This window comes from Corvus moneduloides, chromosome 10 (genome assembly GCF_009650955.1).
Source record: "Corvus moneduloides isolate bCorMon1 chromosome 10, bCorMon1.pri, whole genome shotgun sequence".
NCBI classification, from domain to species: domain Eukaryota; kingdom Metazoa; phylum Chordata; class Aves; order Passeriformes; family Corvidae; genus Corvus; species Corvus moneduloides.
The window spans coordinates 2,108,256-2,124,791 of NC_045485.1; the positions used below are offsets into that span (position 1 = coordinate 2,108,256).

General features: G+C 43.9%; 1 protein-coding gene across 2 annotated transcripts; it reads left to right on the top strand.

Annotated features, from left to right (window-relative positions):
- Positions 1 to 23: 23 nt before the first annotated feature.
- Positions 24 to 16,160, top strand: PPP1R7 (protein phosphatase 1 regulatory subunit 7). Of its 2 annotated transcripts, XM_032118883.1 has the most exons (11): positions 37 to 122; positions 769 to 846; positions 1,014 to 1,136; positions 5,251 to 5,306; positions 6,250 to 6,315; positions 6,980 to 7,110; positions 8,001 to 8,163; positions 11,223 to 11,339; positions 12,619 to 12,723; positions 13,575 to 13,661; positions 15,778 to 16,160. In XM_032118883.1, exons 2-11 carry the CDS (start codon positions 804 to 806, stop codon positions 15,952 to 15,954), a joined length of 1,068 nt encoding a protein of 355 aa, XP_031974774.1. In that variant the 5' UTR covers positions 37 to 122; positions 769 to 803; the 3' UTR covers positions 15,955 to 16,160. The 2 variants fall into 2 exon arrangements, with proteins under 2 accessions (XP_031974775.1, XP_031974774.1); XM_032118884.1 differs by lacking the exon at positions 769 to 846 and having other exon boundaries at positions 24 to 122; positions 15,778 to 16,158.
- Positions 16,161 to 16,536: the final 376 nt, after the last annotated feature.

The following is a 16,536-nucleotide window of genomic DNA, read 5'->3' on the forward strand; positions in this document are numbered from 1 at the left end:
CGGCGGCAGCGCTGGGCTCTGATTGGCTGCGGCGGCGGCGGAGGCAGTTTCCGGAAGGGGCGGTGGGAGGAGGAGCGATATGGCGGCGGAGAGCGGAGCGGGGCCGCAGGAGATGATGGAGGGTGAGAGCCCGCCGGGGCTGCTGCCGAAGCTGCGGGGGTCGGGGCGGGGCGGGGCGGCGCGGCGGGGCCGGCTGCTCGAGCGCCGCCGCCGCCGGGCGGTGCGGCTGCCAGCTGCGCGCCGGGGGGGGGGCTCGTGGGCCGTCCGCGGTCGTGCAGCCCCCGTGTGTCCAGCCCCAGGGCCACTGCCCAGAGGACCAGGCCCTGTCGTGTGTGTTATCGCGGCATGGCGTGATGTCCCGGGGCTCCATGTGCTAGCGGGAGAAGGAGTGGGGTTGCGGAGATGGCCGTGACGTAAAAAGTAAAGATAATAAGAAAGAAGCCTTCTGGATGGCGCTGGTTTTCCTTAGTCCCCTGGTGAAACGAGAGCAAATATTGAGGGGGGGGCTAGCGTGGAGCTTTTTTTGGTCCAGGCCCAGGGTGGCCCCCGGAGCTGTGGCTCGGTAAACGTGAAGGGATCTGGCAGGTTGCTTTATTCTGCGAGGATTTTTTTTATTGATGCCTTCACTTCTTCGTGTCATTGGTACTATTGTACATGATACTGGGTTTTTTTTCCCTAAAAGCTCTTAAAATGTAATAGTTCTAACTCCATTTCCTTAATCTTTGGAATTGCACTTCATTGATCTAAGAAATTTCCTTTTTCCTCCAGTCTTCTTCCCAGATTGTTGGTTTTAGGAAGATGTGATGGGAGGAAAAAGTGCATCCAAAATCAAAGTAGAAACAAGGGGTAAGAGGCCTTTTATTTAAGACTAAACCTTTCATTTAGTTAACTTAGGATTTCTACTAACTGCGTAGTCGTTTATGTGACTCCTGGTTATTATATCTGCTTGCTACTCCTCCCCTCTGCCCCGCTGCTGGAAATAGCCTAATTCTGCTGTTCTGTGTCTTGTGCAGTTGATAAGCGGATCGAGTCGGAGGAGTCGGGAGACGAGGAGGGGAGGAAGCAGGCGGTTCGCTTGGTGACAGAGCTCAGCCAGCAGAGCCTGAGGGATGAGCAGAACGGCGAGAACTCCGCAGGTACCGTGTCAGCCTCAACCACCGCCTCCAGGAGTCCCTCGTGTGCACAGCCTGCATCAGTCCCTTGTGCTCCTTGTGGCTGCATGCTAGTTATCCACGGGAATCTGCCCCACAGCAATCTTCTTGAAGTTTCAATAAATTGTAGTGGTATTGCTGGAATAAAGTTGGCTGTTTTTTTATGGAACCACTAATATTAGACCTTTGATTTTTTGATTTTTTTATTTTTTTTTCTTCTTATTTGTTTACCCGTCCATGTTTCCATTTGGAATATTTAATGTCAAAATGCAAACCATCTTTATTCATATTTTTCTTTTAGGGAAATTTAGAAACTTTATGTGGAAAGATGCTGGAAATTTTCATTAGAAGTAATCACGAGGAGCTTTTCGTAGTTCTACCTTAGTTTATGTAGCTTTTTGCCTAAAGAATTGCCAGGTTCCTTTGGAAAGCAACAAAAACTGTTTCTAGATGGATTGAAGGAATCTGTCCATTTTATTTTTTTAAATTTAAACGTTCTAAGACGTATCAAAATTATGTCTTTGAATCCTCTCAGCTTTAAACTTTTCCTACTGATCTTACTGTTTGTATTAGGACATGGGGTAGAAGTACTGACAGACTTTTTTAAGCCTGTGAATATTTGATGGAAGGGCTTTCAGTGGCTTGCATGGAACTTGTCAGAGCAGATCCATTTCTGCAGACCCTGTGTGGTGATTTGACCCGAGCTTTTGGTGCAATCTAAAGTGTAACATCATTCTTCTGACAGAGATGTCCATGTGACTGTTATTGGTCTGGTACTGGAAGGGAAAGAATGAAACAAATTTTAGTTCTTTTTGTTGATGCATCTGTGGTGGATCCCTCCTCATCTTAACCTTGCCCATTGGGATTTGTCAAAGTATTTTTCAAACTAGTAAATTGTTACTAGAATTTCAAATCTCATCACTAAATGCGATCTATATAGGTCTAATTTGTTGCTGATAACTGAAACCCCCTAAATATTCATAAAGAAATGCTCTTCCATAGGCAGGTCATGGCTGTGCATCCCAAGCACTATATAATTGATAAAACCATGCAGATCAGACAGAGCTTTCCTTTGCATGCCTGGAATCCTGAGTGTTTGCTCAGCTGGCGTGATCTAGCTGTGTGTTGGAGGTTTTATTTTGCACATTGTTCCCCTGGGAATTCTATGAAAGGAAGTACAGAAGTGATGTACTTTTACTCAAGTGGGAGCAAGAAAAACGCATTCAGATTCGTTTGCTGAATTACATTTGTGTACTGTTTAATATAATGACTGTATTGTTACTTTTTCCAAACTGTAAGCATTCAGAAAACTAGGGCAGGAACCAAGCAGAGGAATAATTTTCGAACATTTGAGATAGCTTCCGCAGCCAGCTTTGAGTTTCTCAGCTGAAAGGAAAATGAAGAGTTTTCCACATAAGATCTTAAGTAGAAAGAGCTTGAGCAGCTGAAACTTCCAATTCATCATTTAGCTAATTCTCTGAGGAATAGAGCCTCTGGTTAGAAAGCTTATAACTGAGCTATTTATAATATTCTTCATGCATATGCGCTTAAAAAGTGTAGTTAGGCTTTTTGTTGATTGAAATGCTTGTGGTACTGGGAACTTACGTAACTCGGTAATGACTGTTCCTGCTGTGGAATTTGGGTTTTCTGAATGGTGGAATTTTTTTTTCTACCTCTGCAAAGGCATGTGGCTTGCAAGGCATAGGTTACACAAAAATTCAATTATGAAACTTCACTGCCATGGTGATGGTTTTTTCCCCTTGGGAAACATGCAGTGTTGAGAAGTGTGGAGTAAAGCAATTTGTAAGGGAAATTGCAGTCCTGGCTGTAAAGTGCTGGTAGGAGGGTCAGTTTAGAGTTTTTATATCCAGTCAGTTCATAAATAAAATTATATATAAATGCCTGTAAATTTACTAGAACCATTTTTCTCTTATTTTTCTTTTCTTTTTCTGTTCTTTGAGAAAAAATATATTTTAACATTTTCATATCGATACTGATTTACAGCTGATAGCGGATACACATCTCACTCAGGCTTCTATGTGCTTTATACACAGCACGTAGACTTCATGACAGTTGGCTTTATTACACAGCAGCAGTGCTTGTGTGTTCAGTTTTAAATTTCTTTTATTTTAGTGAATTCGATAGGTATCCTGTGGGATTTGGTTTTGCACTGTTGGATTTGAGTGCTGTTATCCACGCTGGCTATCATGAGTGGTCTTTCAAAGCCATGTGTCAGAATTAAGAGGAGCTACCCTTTGACAGGCCCCAGAACAGAGTATTTAACACATTACCTAAATCAAATGTTTATAAATTCGAATACTCAACCTTGCTAGCCAAACAAAGAATTTTTTTTACTTGAATGGGTTTTTTATTGAAGATTTTTTTTTTACTAAGTGTATGATTGGCTTTTCTGTTGGACAACTTTAAAATCTCAAAGAACTTGAAACTCAAAAAGTTCCTTTACTGTGAACACTAAATCACTGCCAGTATGACTCAATGCAAGGGGCATAATGCGGATTTTTTTCATGTGATGTCTCAAATAACTGTTGTTCCAAACTTGGGCACTGTTCCTGTGGGCTGTAAATTCAGCAAGACTGCTTGTTTGGCTTGGAGCACTTCCCACTGACAGTCTTTGCACCCAAGAAACAGGTCAAAGAGGTGCAGCCTTGATAGCAGCAGGGTAGGGTATCCCACTCCCTTGCTGAAGTGCATAGCTCCTGGTCTGGAACTGAAATAAGAAAATACAAGCATTGCCCACTGCTAATTGCTGACAGGCACATGTATGTGTGTCAGTTTTGGTGGCATTTCTGTTTTCCCAAGCCTACGAGCTCATTTTGCATTCCTAAAATATAATTTGTTTCCTGCTAATTTGTGCTATTAAAAAAAAAAAAAAAAAATTAAAATATGAGATTGCTGTTTCAGTCTTAATTTCTGTGAATCAGTTTAGTGAGTCTCTTTCCTGTTTAAATGCCCAGGCAAGAGCAACAGCCCAAATGCAGGAAGGTCAGTGATGATTTGTGGACCACCAAACCCTTGGAGTTGGATGGTAGCATTAAAAATGGTGATGCTGGTACTGTTTGTGCCTATGCTACTGCTTACAAGGCCAAGCATTAGTAGGAGAAGCACTCATTAAATAGGAATACTTGGCATTTTACAGGGATGTTGTAACCTTGCTGGGCTGTGGAAATAGTCACTGCTGCTGGGTTAAGGGAATGAGCTTGCATACATGCAGGAGTTAGTGCAAAGCCTTTGGGATGTGACTGTAATTAAAGTTGCTTGGATTTTTGGTAGTACATTCAGAAGCTCTGCACATGAAGTAAAAAAAGCTTGCATGTTGTACGTCAATTTTGCAAAGCTGAATTAGACTTTGTTTTCTTTCAGAAATTGATGCAACCAGCACACCATCTCCAACAAACGGGAATTGGCATGAATTATTCAGCATGAATTCTCCAGTAAATTTCCCTCCCTCATGTACTGTGGTAGAAGCACAGCAAATGCTGGGGTGTCTTCCAGAGCTATAAAAGCATTTCCCAAGAAAATTCATGCAGTGGGATAAGCAGTGTTGTCTGGCATAGCAGAGAGTTCAGCCAAACAAAGGAAGGGAGATCCATGCAGAAGTGTTCACATAAGGTGGCAGTGCTGATAAAAAAAAGCCTGAAGGCTGGGACTGTTGAGATGCTTGGTCATCCCTGGTCATCTCACTAGACAGTTAAGATTCCTTCTTGGCAGGGTTTTATTATGTTGTCAGAGGAGCACAGACACTTTGGATGATGTGTCTTCAGAGGGATGATGGCCCTAGGTGTGAAGGAAAGGCATCCCACCCAGTCTTGAGCCAACAGTTTTCAGCAACCACACAGGCAGGTCAGGCAAGGTGCTGGTCTGTGTGTCTTTTGCGTCTGAGCATGAAATTCTGCTTTAAGAAAGTTTTTTTTTTCCGTAACTGGCTGTCACATTGAAAACCAAGTAGGTGAAGTGTGTGCATCTCATGTGTTTCTTCTCCTGAGGAGCATTTGCTCTCTTGGTCTCCCTGGATGCCAGCTGTTACCTTGCCTTTAGCTACGTGGTACAGAAGTTCATAATGGATTTGCTTCTCCTGCAGGAGAAGCGGAGACACCAGTGGACATGGAGACTATTAGCCTGGACCCAGAAGCTGAGGTAAAGGCAGATTTTTGTCCTTACGGGCTTTATACGGCAGGAAGCAAAGGTAGGCAAAGGCAAGTATTGAAACCTGGTTAAAAGATCTAATTCTTCTGAAGGTGCTGGCTGCTGTGATCCTCCCCAGAACTGATTCAGAGCTTTTAGACTAGAAGTAGAGGTGTTTTATTCTTGATCACTAGCTGAAACATTTTGTTAGTACTTTAGAATTTTAAATCAAGCGTCGAGGCGCTGAAAGTGTGTCTGTGCTGCAAGAGGTATTGCTACAAGCTTCAGAGAGTATGTTCAATGAGCTGTTTGCTGCTGTGAGCCCTGTGATTTGGAACAGGCACGGTGACTTACCCAGCCCAGTGCCTTGGCATTGGCAACCTCGTGAGCCCCTAAGGGGCACAGTGTTTGAGCTGGATGGGGAAGTGCTCTGTTTCTCTTTGACTTGCAAAACTGGAGCATCTGGGGCTGAACAGCACAGATGGGAAGTGCCTCAGCTGATTGCCAGTGCAGAATTAACGTTCACAGAACCACTGGTTGTTCAAACTGTCAGTGGTTCCTGCTCATCTGAGGCCTGGAATTGGCAACTGGTGTTCCAGTTAAGCCCTAGCAAAGTAGGTAAGAGAATTTTATGCAAAACTTTATTTATGCAAGAATTTTTCCATCTCAATACATTTCTGAAGATTTCTAATTTTGGCAATGCTCAGAGACTTGGGAAAGGGCTGTTGCCTTTTCACAGGTACTGCATTTGCAGTTGACAAGCTTAGGCCGTGTGCCTCACCTGTGGTGGTAAAATCATGTGCCAAACCCATTTTGCAAATGCTCTTTGAAGGGAAGTTTTAATGAGCTACACGTTTTGTAAGACTATCATTTCCTTAGAACAAAGTACCAGTTTGATCTTTAAAGACCAAATTTGTTTTGAAACAACTGCTAAATCCCTCCATTTCTCTTTAAGGATGTTGACTTGAATCATTTCCGAATTGGGAAGATTGAAGGATTTGAGGTGCTCAAGAAAGTGAAGGTAACAGTTCTAGGGAATAGAGAATGCCTCTTGGAACTAAGGGTTTTGTGGATCTAACCTATAAGAGGACAGATACAGAGCCCCTTTTTGGCTGAGATTTAGTGAGTTCACTTCCTTTTTAGCTGAAGAAGGTAGTGTTCACCTATTTGTCAAATAGTAATAAAAATCCTGGGATTTTGCAGGTTTGTTTTGGAAATGGATGAGAGACAATGCATCAGGGCACATCCTGAGGGACATCCTGGACTAACATAGCAGACTGAACATAGAATAATGTGGATGGGAAAGGATCTCTGGAGGTGTCCAGTAAAACCCTCAAAGCAGGCCCAGTTAGAACATGTTGCTTAAGGCCGCCTCAGTTAAGCTTTTGAGTATTTCCAAGGACAGAGATTATGTACCCTCTCTGGGCTGCTGTTAGTGTCTGACTATTGTGGTTGAAAGATTTCCTTCTGTAGAATTGGAGTAAACCAAGAAAAGATTGTATTAAAAAAAAAAAACAGACCAAAAAAACCCCAACAAACCACCAACAACCAAACAAATTCCCAGTAAAACTTCATGGGGAAACCCTCACACACACACACCTCTTTGTCTGGAAGCCTAAAGGCATTACATGCAATCCTTCATATCCATTTTCCTGTTTCTTTTTAAACTTTTCCTCAACAATTAGACCCTATGTCTCCGTCAGAATTTGATCAAGCGCATTGAAAACCTGGAGCAATTGCAGACCTTGCGGGAGCTGGATCTCTATGACAATCAAATTCGGAAGATTGAGAACTTGGAGTCTCTGGCAGAACTTGAGTGAGTCCAGGGGAATCACCAGGATTAGGTTGGGGGTGGTTTGCTACTCACTGTGTTACTCATGCTGCACTTATTCCAGTGTTTATCACCCAAGCCTCTCTCAGAATTTGTTTTGGTGCTCTGTGAAGGATAATAATGTCTATTCTCTATTGATATTTAACCTGTGCAGTAAACTGGTTTCATTATCCATAAGCTGCCCAGGAACAGGCAGCTGGAAATGAAACCTGTGCTGTGTAAGGCACTGAGAATGGCAGCTGGTTGCAGCTTGTGTGGGAGCTCTGAGGCCCCCTTTGCTGTTGCAGCCAGAGCTCTGTGTAACAGGTTTTTATTCCTGCAAAAATGACAAGAGATTTCAGGTAAGGTTATGATTTTTTTTTTAAGAGTGTTATGGAAGGAGTAAGTACCCTTCCAAGTTTCTGAGTTTCTGGCATTTGCCTGGGATCACTCTGGAGATACATTACAAAACTGTTCCCATTGGGGCGAGGACTGGCCTACTTCCCACAATCACAACTGCTTCCTGCCCAGGGGAGGCCTTGACATGGTCCTGTCAAAAGCAGATCTTGCAGGCAAGTACCTTCAACAAGGTAAATGCAGATTGGCTTCCTCCCACAGTGGCAGCTCCATGGCTGGGCAAAATAATGCCTGTCTTCTGCATGTGGCAGATGATTTTTTTTTTTTTTTTTTTTTGCTAACACACTACAGAAGTACTTTGAAAGTTGTATTTGTTGTATTTTCTGATAAAAAGACATGACACTCGTGACTTTAGCTTCAAGGCCTAGCAAAGGCTTGATCTCTGCAGACAGTGAGATTCCCCACCAATTTACAAGTGCCCTTTTCAGAATCATCCATGCCTGGTGGACTGATGACACCTCTGGTTTGTTTTACCTCAGGATCCTGGACATCTCCTTTAATGTTCTGAGACACATTGAAGGACTAGATCGGCTTACCCAACTTAAAAAACTCTTCCTTGTCAACAACAAAATCAGCAAAATTGAGAATTTGAGCAACTTGCAGATGCTACAGATGTTAGAGTTGGGATCCAACCGAATTCGGGTAGGTTTGCTCTTTGAGATGTTAGCTGGAGAGTTTTGAGCTCTTTGGCGTGAGATTGGCATTTTCTGAAAGTGCCCTGCATTGATTTGATTTGCAGTTTTGTTGGTTTTTTACTGTTCCAGTCACTCACTGTGCTTATTGCTGTGCATGCTGGAGCCTTTCATTATGCATTAGTGTCTGGCTACTAAATCACCGTTTGTGAACTTCTGTCTTGAATGAACTCGTGGATCCCTTGTGTGTTTCCTTTTGCAGGTGATGGTTGCTTCCTGCTAGAGCCAAGCCTATCAAAACTAGCAATTGTTTTCTCTTACCTTTCTACAGACTGGTGCTGAGGCAATGAAACCTACTGAATGCAAAATGAGTTTGATTTGCAGGTGTAATTGGCAGCCAGCTATGGCAGTCAGTCTTGTTTAGGAAAAAGATTTTCTTGAGGCTTTGCTCTGAAATGGCTTTAAAAACTAAAACTTGGTACTGTACTGCTGACTGCTTTTGGGTTTTATTGTGCAGTTTGGGACTTTTTTCCATTTAAAATCTGTGCCACTTACAGGAGAGCAGTTCTGAGTAGTCTCTCCTGTCCCTAAGGTGTGATTCTCTGTATTTGCTCAGTTCATAAGAGAACTGGTCAGACAGATGACACAAAACATGCAAAATAACCTTTTTTTTTCTTTAAGCTTTTAAAATTACATGCTCTTTAGAAAATACTCATGAAAGATGAGGGCATTTCAATCAGTGTGGTGTAAGTTGGTGAGAATTTACTTGTTATGCTGAAAGAAGAGTTTAGGAAAAGATCTGTCCTTTTTATTTCAGGACTTGTGGAAGAACGCTTGTCTTTGTAGAAAAGAAGGAAACTTCAGCTATTAAAAACAGCCCTCTAAGGCAGAAATGTGTGCTGCTTTTTTTGAAGAGGAAAAATTTTGGTTTTCTCCTAAAGCTAAGGTGGACTGAATTGTTTTCCAGGAATTTCTGCTTTGGAAATGAAATTATTTGAGGGAATAAATCTAGAGTGTGAGAACATAAGCCAGGCCAGATGAGGGATTAGGAACCTTAGAGTTCACACAGGATGGGGGAACAGGAGTTATGGAGAGAAGCGCTTGGCTTTTTTCAGAAGCAGGACAGGCTCAGCACACTGATCCTTACATTACAAAAGCTGGGTTAAGCAAAGCTGTACTGTATTCTGTATCTAAGCATCATTATCTTCTGGAAAAAAAAGAAATCCAGCTAGATTTCTGAGCTGATACTTAGGCAGTACATGGTCAATAATGTTGTCAAGCCAAGGAATATCTTTTTAACAATGAGGTTAGATTTATTTTGTGTGTATTTTCTCAGTGTTGAGCCTGAGCATATTAACAGAACAAACAAAAAAACCCTGGAATTGTCACTGTGTGGGTAACACAAGCTTCTTAAATTGCTTTATTTTGAATGATTTTTTTTCTGTTTGTCTGTTAATTCTATTCTGACTTCTTCAAACAGCAGTGCTCCATGCTTCTAGTTGCTCTGCTGGAGTGAGTAACCTGTGACTTGGCTTGGCACAAAGAAATCTCATGCTGTCTGGGGGCACCTAGAACTCCTGTGCTAGCTTTTTCTTGGAGTAGGGTGGCTTGGCTGTGTGCTTTACAGGTGGGCATATCCTTAACTCTATAGGGTACAAGCCTGTGGACTCCTCAGGCAGTGTTCTTGGCTCTGAGGTGCCTGTTTGACTGCTTCCCTGTGCATGGAAGCTGCTGCAGTAGGGCTGTTCTTGCCTACTCTGCTGCACACTCAAACCTCTCAGGGTATCCTTATCTTGGAATCCCTCATGACTTAGCACTTTCTGTTCTGTTTCTTCTGAATGAATGGTGGGGAGCAGAACTTTGTGCTTGAGCTGACATATTTAATGCTTTTTTCCTGAAGTTGGACTGAGGCAACTAAAATGTAAGCACTTCTTTGCTTGTTCCTTAAGTTTTTTTTCCCTCATGTCCATCTGTTCCGTTCCTCTCCCTGTCCTGAGTCATCAGTATTTCCTCCTCAGGGCGGGAGAAGCTGCCAGTGAGCAACAAATCTATTCTTTTTCTTGCAAGGTCAAAACAGGGCTAAGTCCATAGGCTAGAAGGGGGAGTGAATGCAAATTTGAGTTGATTAACACTGTATGTTCAGTCTTTTGGCAGTTGTGGGATAGAGGCTGAAAAGATTCTTACCTTTCCTGAGTGTCCATCATCTTCTTCTTCCTCCTCATGTTATTACTTGCACAGGTAAACACACACACACAGAGTAATCCAAGTGGTGCTAGGACTCAGCAGCCTGGCTCACCAGCACTACTGCTTTGAAACTTTGGCAGGCAAGAAGCATGTGGAAAAGAAAAGCTGAGATGTCACAACCCACCTGAGCACAGACACACAGCTCTGGGTGTGCCTGTGTCCATATTATTGTTTCACTTCGAGCTGAAGTCTGGTTGTAAAATCCTTGTGGCTTTTAACAGCATCTTGGGTTTTTAATTCAGAGGCTTTTCCCTGCAAAATAAAAGTGTTTCCTTTTGTTTGCAGGAGGCTTTTGTAATCCTGCCCTTTTCCCTTTTTTTTTCATTTTTTGTTCATGCTTTTCTCCCTTCCTTTGTAATATCCTTGCTGCTTCACAGAGATCCTTATTTTCTCTTACTGAAGGCTCAGCTCAGACTAAACTGGTACAGTGTCTGTACTCTCCCAGCTGCATGTGTATTTAAAAAGTGCACATCACTCAGACTGGTGTGGGTGTGTTCTGCCAGACTCGTGACTGTATGGCCAGTACTTAAATCTATTAACACATACACCTGTGAGACAGTTAACTTTGCTTATGGCAGAGAAGCTGAACAACCTGCCTCTGTGCTATGCAGTTACTGATGTGCAGGATTAAATTTACAAATTGTGCTTTTTCTTCCCAGATTCTCTTTCCATTCACAAGTGACAGATTTTTCTTGCTTCACTAATGAGTATCTTCTACCCAGGATACACCACAAGGTTATAACGTGGCTACAAAATGACAGCCACAGCTGCCTGGTGCAGTTTTGCATCGCTGCAATAACACTGTCTCCTCTGGTCATTTCACAGGCGATTGAAAACATCGACACCTTGGCCAATCTTGACAGTCTGTTCCTTGGAAAGAATAAAATCACCAAGCTCCAGAACTTGGATGCGCTGACAAACCTGACTGTGCTCAGTATACAGGTATTGGTTGTGTTCTGAAAAGCCTTGGTGACATGAACCACCCTGTGATTTAGGAGCAGCTCTTCTGAATCACCAGAATGGTTTGGGTGGGAAGGAACCTTAAGGCTCATCCCATTCCAGCCCCTGCCATGGGCAGGGACACCTTTTGCTAGCCCAGGCTGCTCCAAGCACTGTCCAACCTGGCCTTGGACACTTCCAGGGATTCAGGAGCAGCCACAGCTTCTCTGGGCACCCTGTGCCAGGGCCTCACCTCCCTCACAGGGAAGAATTTCTTCCTAACATCTGATTTAAACCTGCCTTCCTTCAGCTTAAGGCCATTCCTCCTTGTCCTACCACTACATACCCTTGTGAAAAATCCCTCTTCAGCCTTCTTGTACGCCCCCATTAGCAGATCTGCAGTGTTAGGGTCAAACTCCTGTGCTGGAAGGAAATGTGATCTTCTTTGTGTTGGTTTTTTTTCATCCTTTCATGCTACTTGAGATTGACAGACGCTGATAAAATTATAAAACATTTGATTTTCATGGAAGAAAGAACAGGAAATGGATGTTATTCCCCATTTCCTTCCTGAAACACTGTTTCCTAATGTATTACAATAACATGGAAAGTGTTACATCAGGGAGTCCCTACAATGACAGTGGCTCAGTGTCACTGCCTTCTTACTGAAGAGGCAAGAAATGTGAACAAGCCTGTGCTAAGTGCAGTCTGTCCTTAATGAGCTTTTGAAAAGCTTCTTCCTTTTTAAAAGGTGGAATAAAAATTACTCAGCTGATTTCTTTCACCAAGTCTCCTTCTTATCCATATGACAATGCTTGTGCATGCTAGTATCTCTTAAAGCTGTTGGCAGGACACACTGACTACATGCTGTGGTACCTGTATGCACCATTATTCCATAGGACATAAAGAATTAGCTACAGCAGGGTGCAGTGGAATTAAGGTGCTGTAACTTCCCCTCTGACCTTCCCATTTATAAAGACCTACAGAATGAATGCTGTTCTTGCACAGGCCTGTTGTTCGTAAAGACACCAAGCAGAAAACTTTCAGGCTGCAACTTCTGATAGGAAGGTCAGAGTCTGATTCTTCCTGGAGACTGGGACTCCCATGGAACTTCCTCATGCATCAGTGGTGCAGAGATCAAACAGCTGAGTTCACAAGATCAGTGTGGGCCCAAGCAGACTATTTTCCCTTCCCAGCCATTCTTTAGAGAAATGGATTTCCCCCAGTGAGTCCCCTGGGTTTGAGTTTGTTTGGAGTGGTGCTAAACAGCCTGCTACACTTCCAGAATAACCGTCTGACCAAGATTGAGGGGCTGCAGAGCTTGGTGAATTTGCGGGAGTTGTACATCAGCCACAACGGCATCGAAGTCATCGAGGGACTGGAGAACAATGTGAGCAGGCTTTTGCTGACTCTGCTACACAATTGCTGCCCTAAGCTGCTTGTGCTGGTGGTTTTTCTAGAGGTTTTTGTTCCTCGGTTTCCCCAGTTACATGTGGGTTCCTGAGTCTCTTGAGAGACCACAAATATCCAAGTGTTTGTTAGATGTTAAAATATCTCGTGTGAGTAAAGCTCCTCCAGATATTCTGGAGTAGAATTATTTTCATGACGTGGGGAAGGGAAGCCCAAGATGTGGCTGAAGCAGTAGCCTGGCTGATGTTCAGCCAGGGGAAGACACAGCTGGCTGGCTGCTGCAGCCTTTCAGATAACCATGAGTGCTTTTCTATAGGAAAAAACTGGAGCTGGGAGTGAGAGAGGCCAGCCATGGCATGCAGCTTGCCTTCCTGTCAGTGTACATGTCCAGCTTTCTGGATGGGATGGATTTCGTGGAAGCCTGTATCATTTTCATTCTCACTCAGCAAAAGTTTTTCTAAAACTGTTGAGTTTCCTGCTGCTAAGAGTTTGTTCCACTCTGCTGCGCAAGGGGACACTTGGGATCTGATTTTTAATCCTCCTCTTAACGTACTTTGAGGAAAGCTCACTTTATAGGAGCCCTTGGCTGGCAGTTGCCATCCAGCAGGTAACTGCCTTCATTTTTGTCACATGGCTTCTGTGGGGGTCAGTAGCCCAGCTGAATTGAAAACAATCTTCCTTGTTGGATATAGGCAGTAAGAGTTGAGCTGAATGTGAGCAGCTGGCAATAATGTGTCTGCTCCTGACAGTTTCCAACTCTGGGCCTGAAAAAAGTGGCACAGGGAAGATGAAGGGGAATCTGATCTATATTTTTGTGTTTGCTTTGTCTAGAACAAACTCACAATGCTGGACATTGCATCCAACAGAATTAAGAAGATTGAGAATATCAGCCACCTAACAGAGCTGCAGGAGTTCTGGGTAAGCACAGGCCAGAGCTGTTCCCCAAAATGTCTGTCCAACAGTGAGGGAAACCCTTCTGATGGGGAGCATGTACACCTGTGGGCCTTGGAGTGAACTCCTCTAGTTCTGCTGATCAGCTTTAAGAGCTTGACAGTCTGCATGGATAGAGTGTGTGGTGGTTTTCCCTAGGGAAAGGGCAAAGCTTAAAAATGTCTTTCTGAGCTTTGCTGAGCAGTAAGAAGCCCGTGTCTGCCTAGGAAATGGGCCCTGCCTTCACACTTAGGTTGGTTATGAAACAGCCCCACATGTCCTATTTCTGCAACCCCTCTTTCTGTAAGTGAGCATGACAGAGTAACAGGGGAAGCACAGAGCTTGTGCAGAGCAGAGTTGGTATGTTTATGGTGTTACAAATGTGAAGAAAACGAAGCCATCTTCTGGTTCCATTCCTATGAGGAGGATAACAGCTTAGGGTTGCTTCTGTTCCTGAATTGCTGAGCTCTTTGGCTTTCCTAAGTCAGGTCAGGAAATTCACAGAGATACCCTGTCCTGAAGCATCAGCACCATGCCGTGTTTGGGAGCTGTGTACACATCTGCTCACCTGAAAAAATGGAGGAGCAGCAGCAGGTGTTGATGAGCTGGTATGTGCTGCAGATCTTGGAGAGTTTCTGCATTCAAGGCTGAGAAAAAGAGTTGTGCTGTATAATGTCTGTCATTTGGATTTAAACTCTTGGGCAGATGCTGAGAGAAAAGGAGTGGAAAGCAGCTTCAAATGAAACCCAGCTAGAGTCTGGAGTCCAGGCTTGTTAGATTGTTTTCCTCATCTTGCAGTGTGGCTTAGGAGACAGCTGGTGGTGTTACCTGTCCATGCCTGTCTGTAAGGAGCCCTTCAAGGAGCAGGACTGAGAAGCCTGTTTAACATGACACCTTTTGGGCAGTAGAAGTGAGGCAGTGCAGTGTGGCTGCTGTGGGGCCTGTCCTGATCCTGGGCAATTTCCTCCTGTCTTCCTCTTTGCTGTTGCTCTGCTTACAGGAGGTGTCTGCACTGGTTGCACTTGTACTGAAGGGACAGGCCAGATCTGAACTTGGCTAGATTCCTTTGCAAAAACACCAGTGTGGTTAGAGTCCTTTGTCACAGCAGAACACTGGCCAAAATCTGTTTGCTGAGCACAGAAAATGCCCTCCTATATTTGTTCAACACTATGTTTAAAAAACCTCACTTGTTTGAAAAGGAGCAGGGCAGAATTTTCAGTGGAAACCAGTGTTGTATCTCCCAATTTATGGGTTTTTTTCACTGACTGCACATAAAAATGTCCTTTAACTCCTTAAGTAAACAGAATTCAAAATCCTAGACACTGTGATAGTCTTCTAGCAGTTTCCCAGTGGAGGGACTGAGACATCTGAAGGTTGAGAGGCTTGCTAAAGTAACATTGTGATGAGCTGTAAGCAGAATGAGACAATCCAATGAGGTTTTTTATCTTTTATTTGAAGGTGGCATTGCTACAGTGACTGTCTCAGGGTTGCCTTGCAGCTTTGCTTCCTTGTTGGACAGCTGAAGCACTTATTCTTTTGTGTGGAATTGCTGAGCCAACAATGAGGCAGGAGAAGAGCCCAAATCAGAGAGCTTGGCATTTCCTCTGGAGCATAGAAGGGAAATTTATGTAGAGGAGAGAGGAAAATGTTGCTTTTCTTGTCGGTTTGGGACTTTTTTTTAATGTTTCCTGGGAAGTCATAAAAGCAAAGATGGATGTCACAGTGGAAATAAATAATGATATAAAGATTTCCAGCCCATAAATGCACAGTGGAGTGGGAGATGGTGTAGACACTGGCCTGCTGCCTTGCAGGGTCTTTCCTAGCCTGGTGGTTAGACTGGATCTGCTGTCTGAAGGGTGGAGCATCTGACCAGCAGCCAGGGCAGCGTGGGGGAGCTGGGTTTAGTACGGAGGCCTGGGATGTGAGACAGGAAAGCTCATCTCAGAGGTTCCAGGGGCAGAAGGATCTTGTAGACAAGGTGTTCATGAGCGTGAAGCCTGTGCAGCCCTGGTAGCAGTGATGCAGCACCATGACTGCTTTCCTGCCAGCCAGGCCTGGCTTGGGGCTGCCTGTGGGTGTGACCATGCCTGTGTGTGCTCTGCAGATGAATGACAACCTCGTTGAGAGCTGGAGCGACCTGGATGAGCTGAAAGGAGCCAAGAATTTGGAGACTGTATACCTGGAGCGAAACCCCTTGCAGAAGGACCCCCAGTACCGGCGCAAAATCATGCTGGCCCTCCCCACTGTCCGGCAGATCGATGCCACATTCGTTCGATTCTGAGCCTCTTGCTGCCCTCTCTCTCCTGCCCTCCTCCAAGAAATGTCCCAGCAGGGTTTTTTATCCACTCACCACTCCCCAGGTCTTCAGTACACTGACACACACAGGGCAAATAGTCAATAAAAAGCACTGAAACCAGATCTCGTGTACAATGCACTCATTGTTTTTGAAATGTTGTTATTATTATTATTAAATCTTAACACAAGAGCCTTCACTGTGCCTGTGTTTTTTATTTTATGGGGAAGTTTTACCAGAAGGTGTTTGCAGCCACTTGCTGACCAGTGTTGACTCTGTGACACATGTTCAGAATAGGAATGTCCTTGCAAATGCCACATCCAGGCTCAAGAGTGGTTTGTAAAAATGGAAAATATCTGATGAAGATCCCCAGCCAGGTTAGTTTCCAGGTATTAGTCAGTGCTAAACACCTGGTGGTAGGACATGGGGCTGCAGGCAGAGTAGCCTTTTTGTACTCATGTTTTTAAACACAGCTCCAAGCTCCTGAGAGCATTGGGGACAAACTGGTATTAATATATTAATGGTGGGCAAGGTAAGGGTTTGGAAGCACTTTGTTGCAGACAGTGTTTG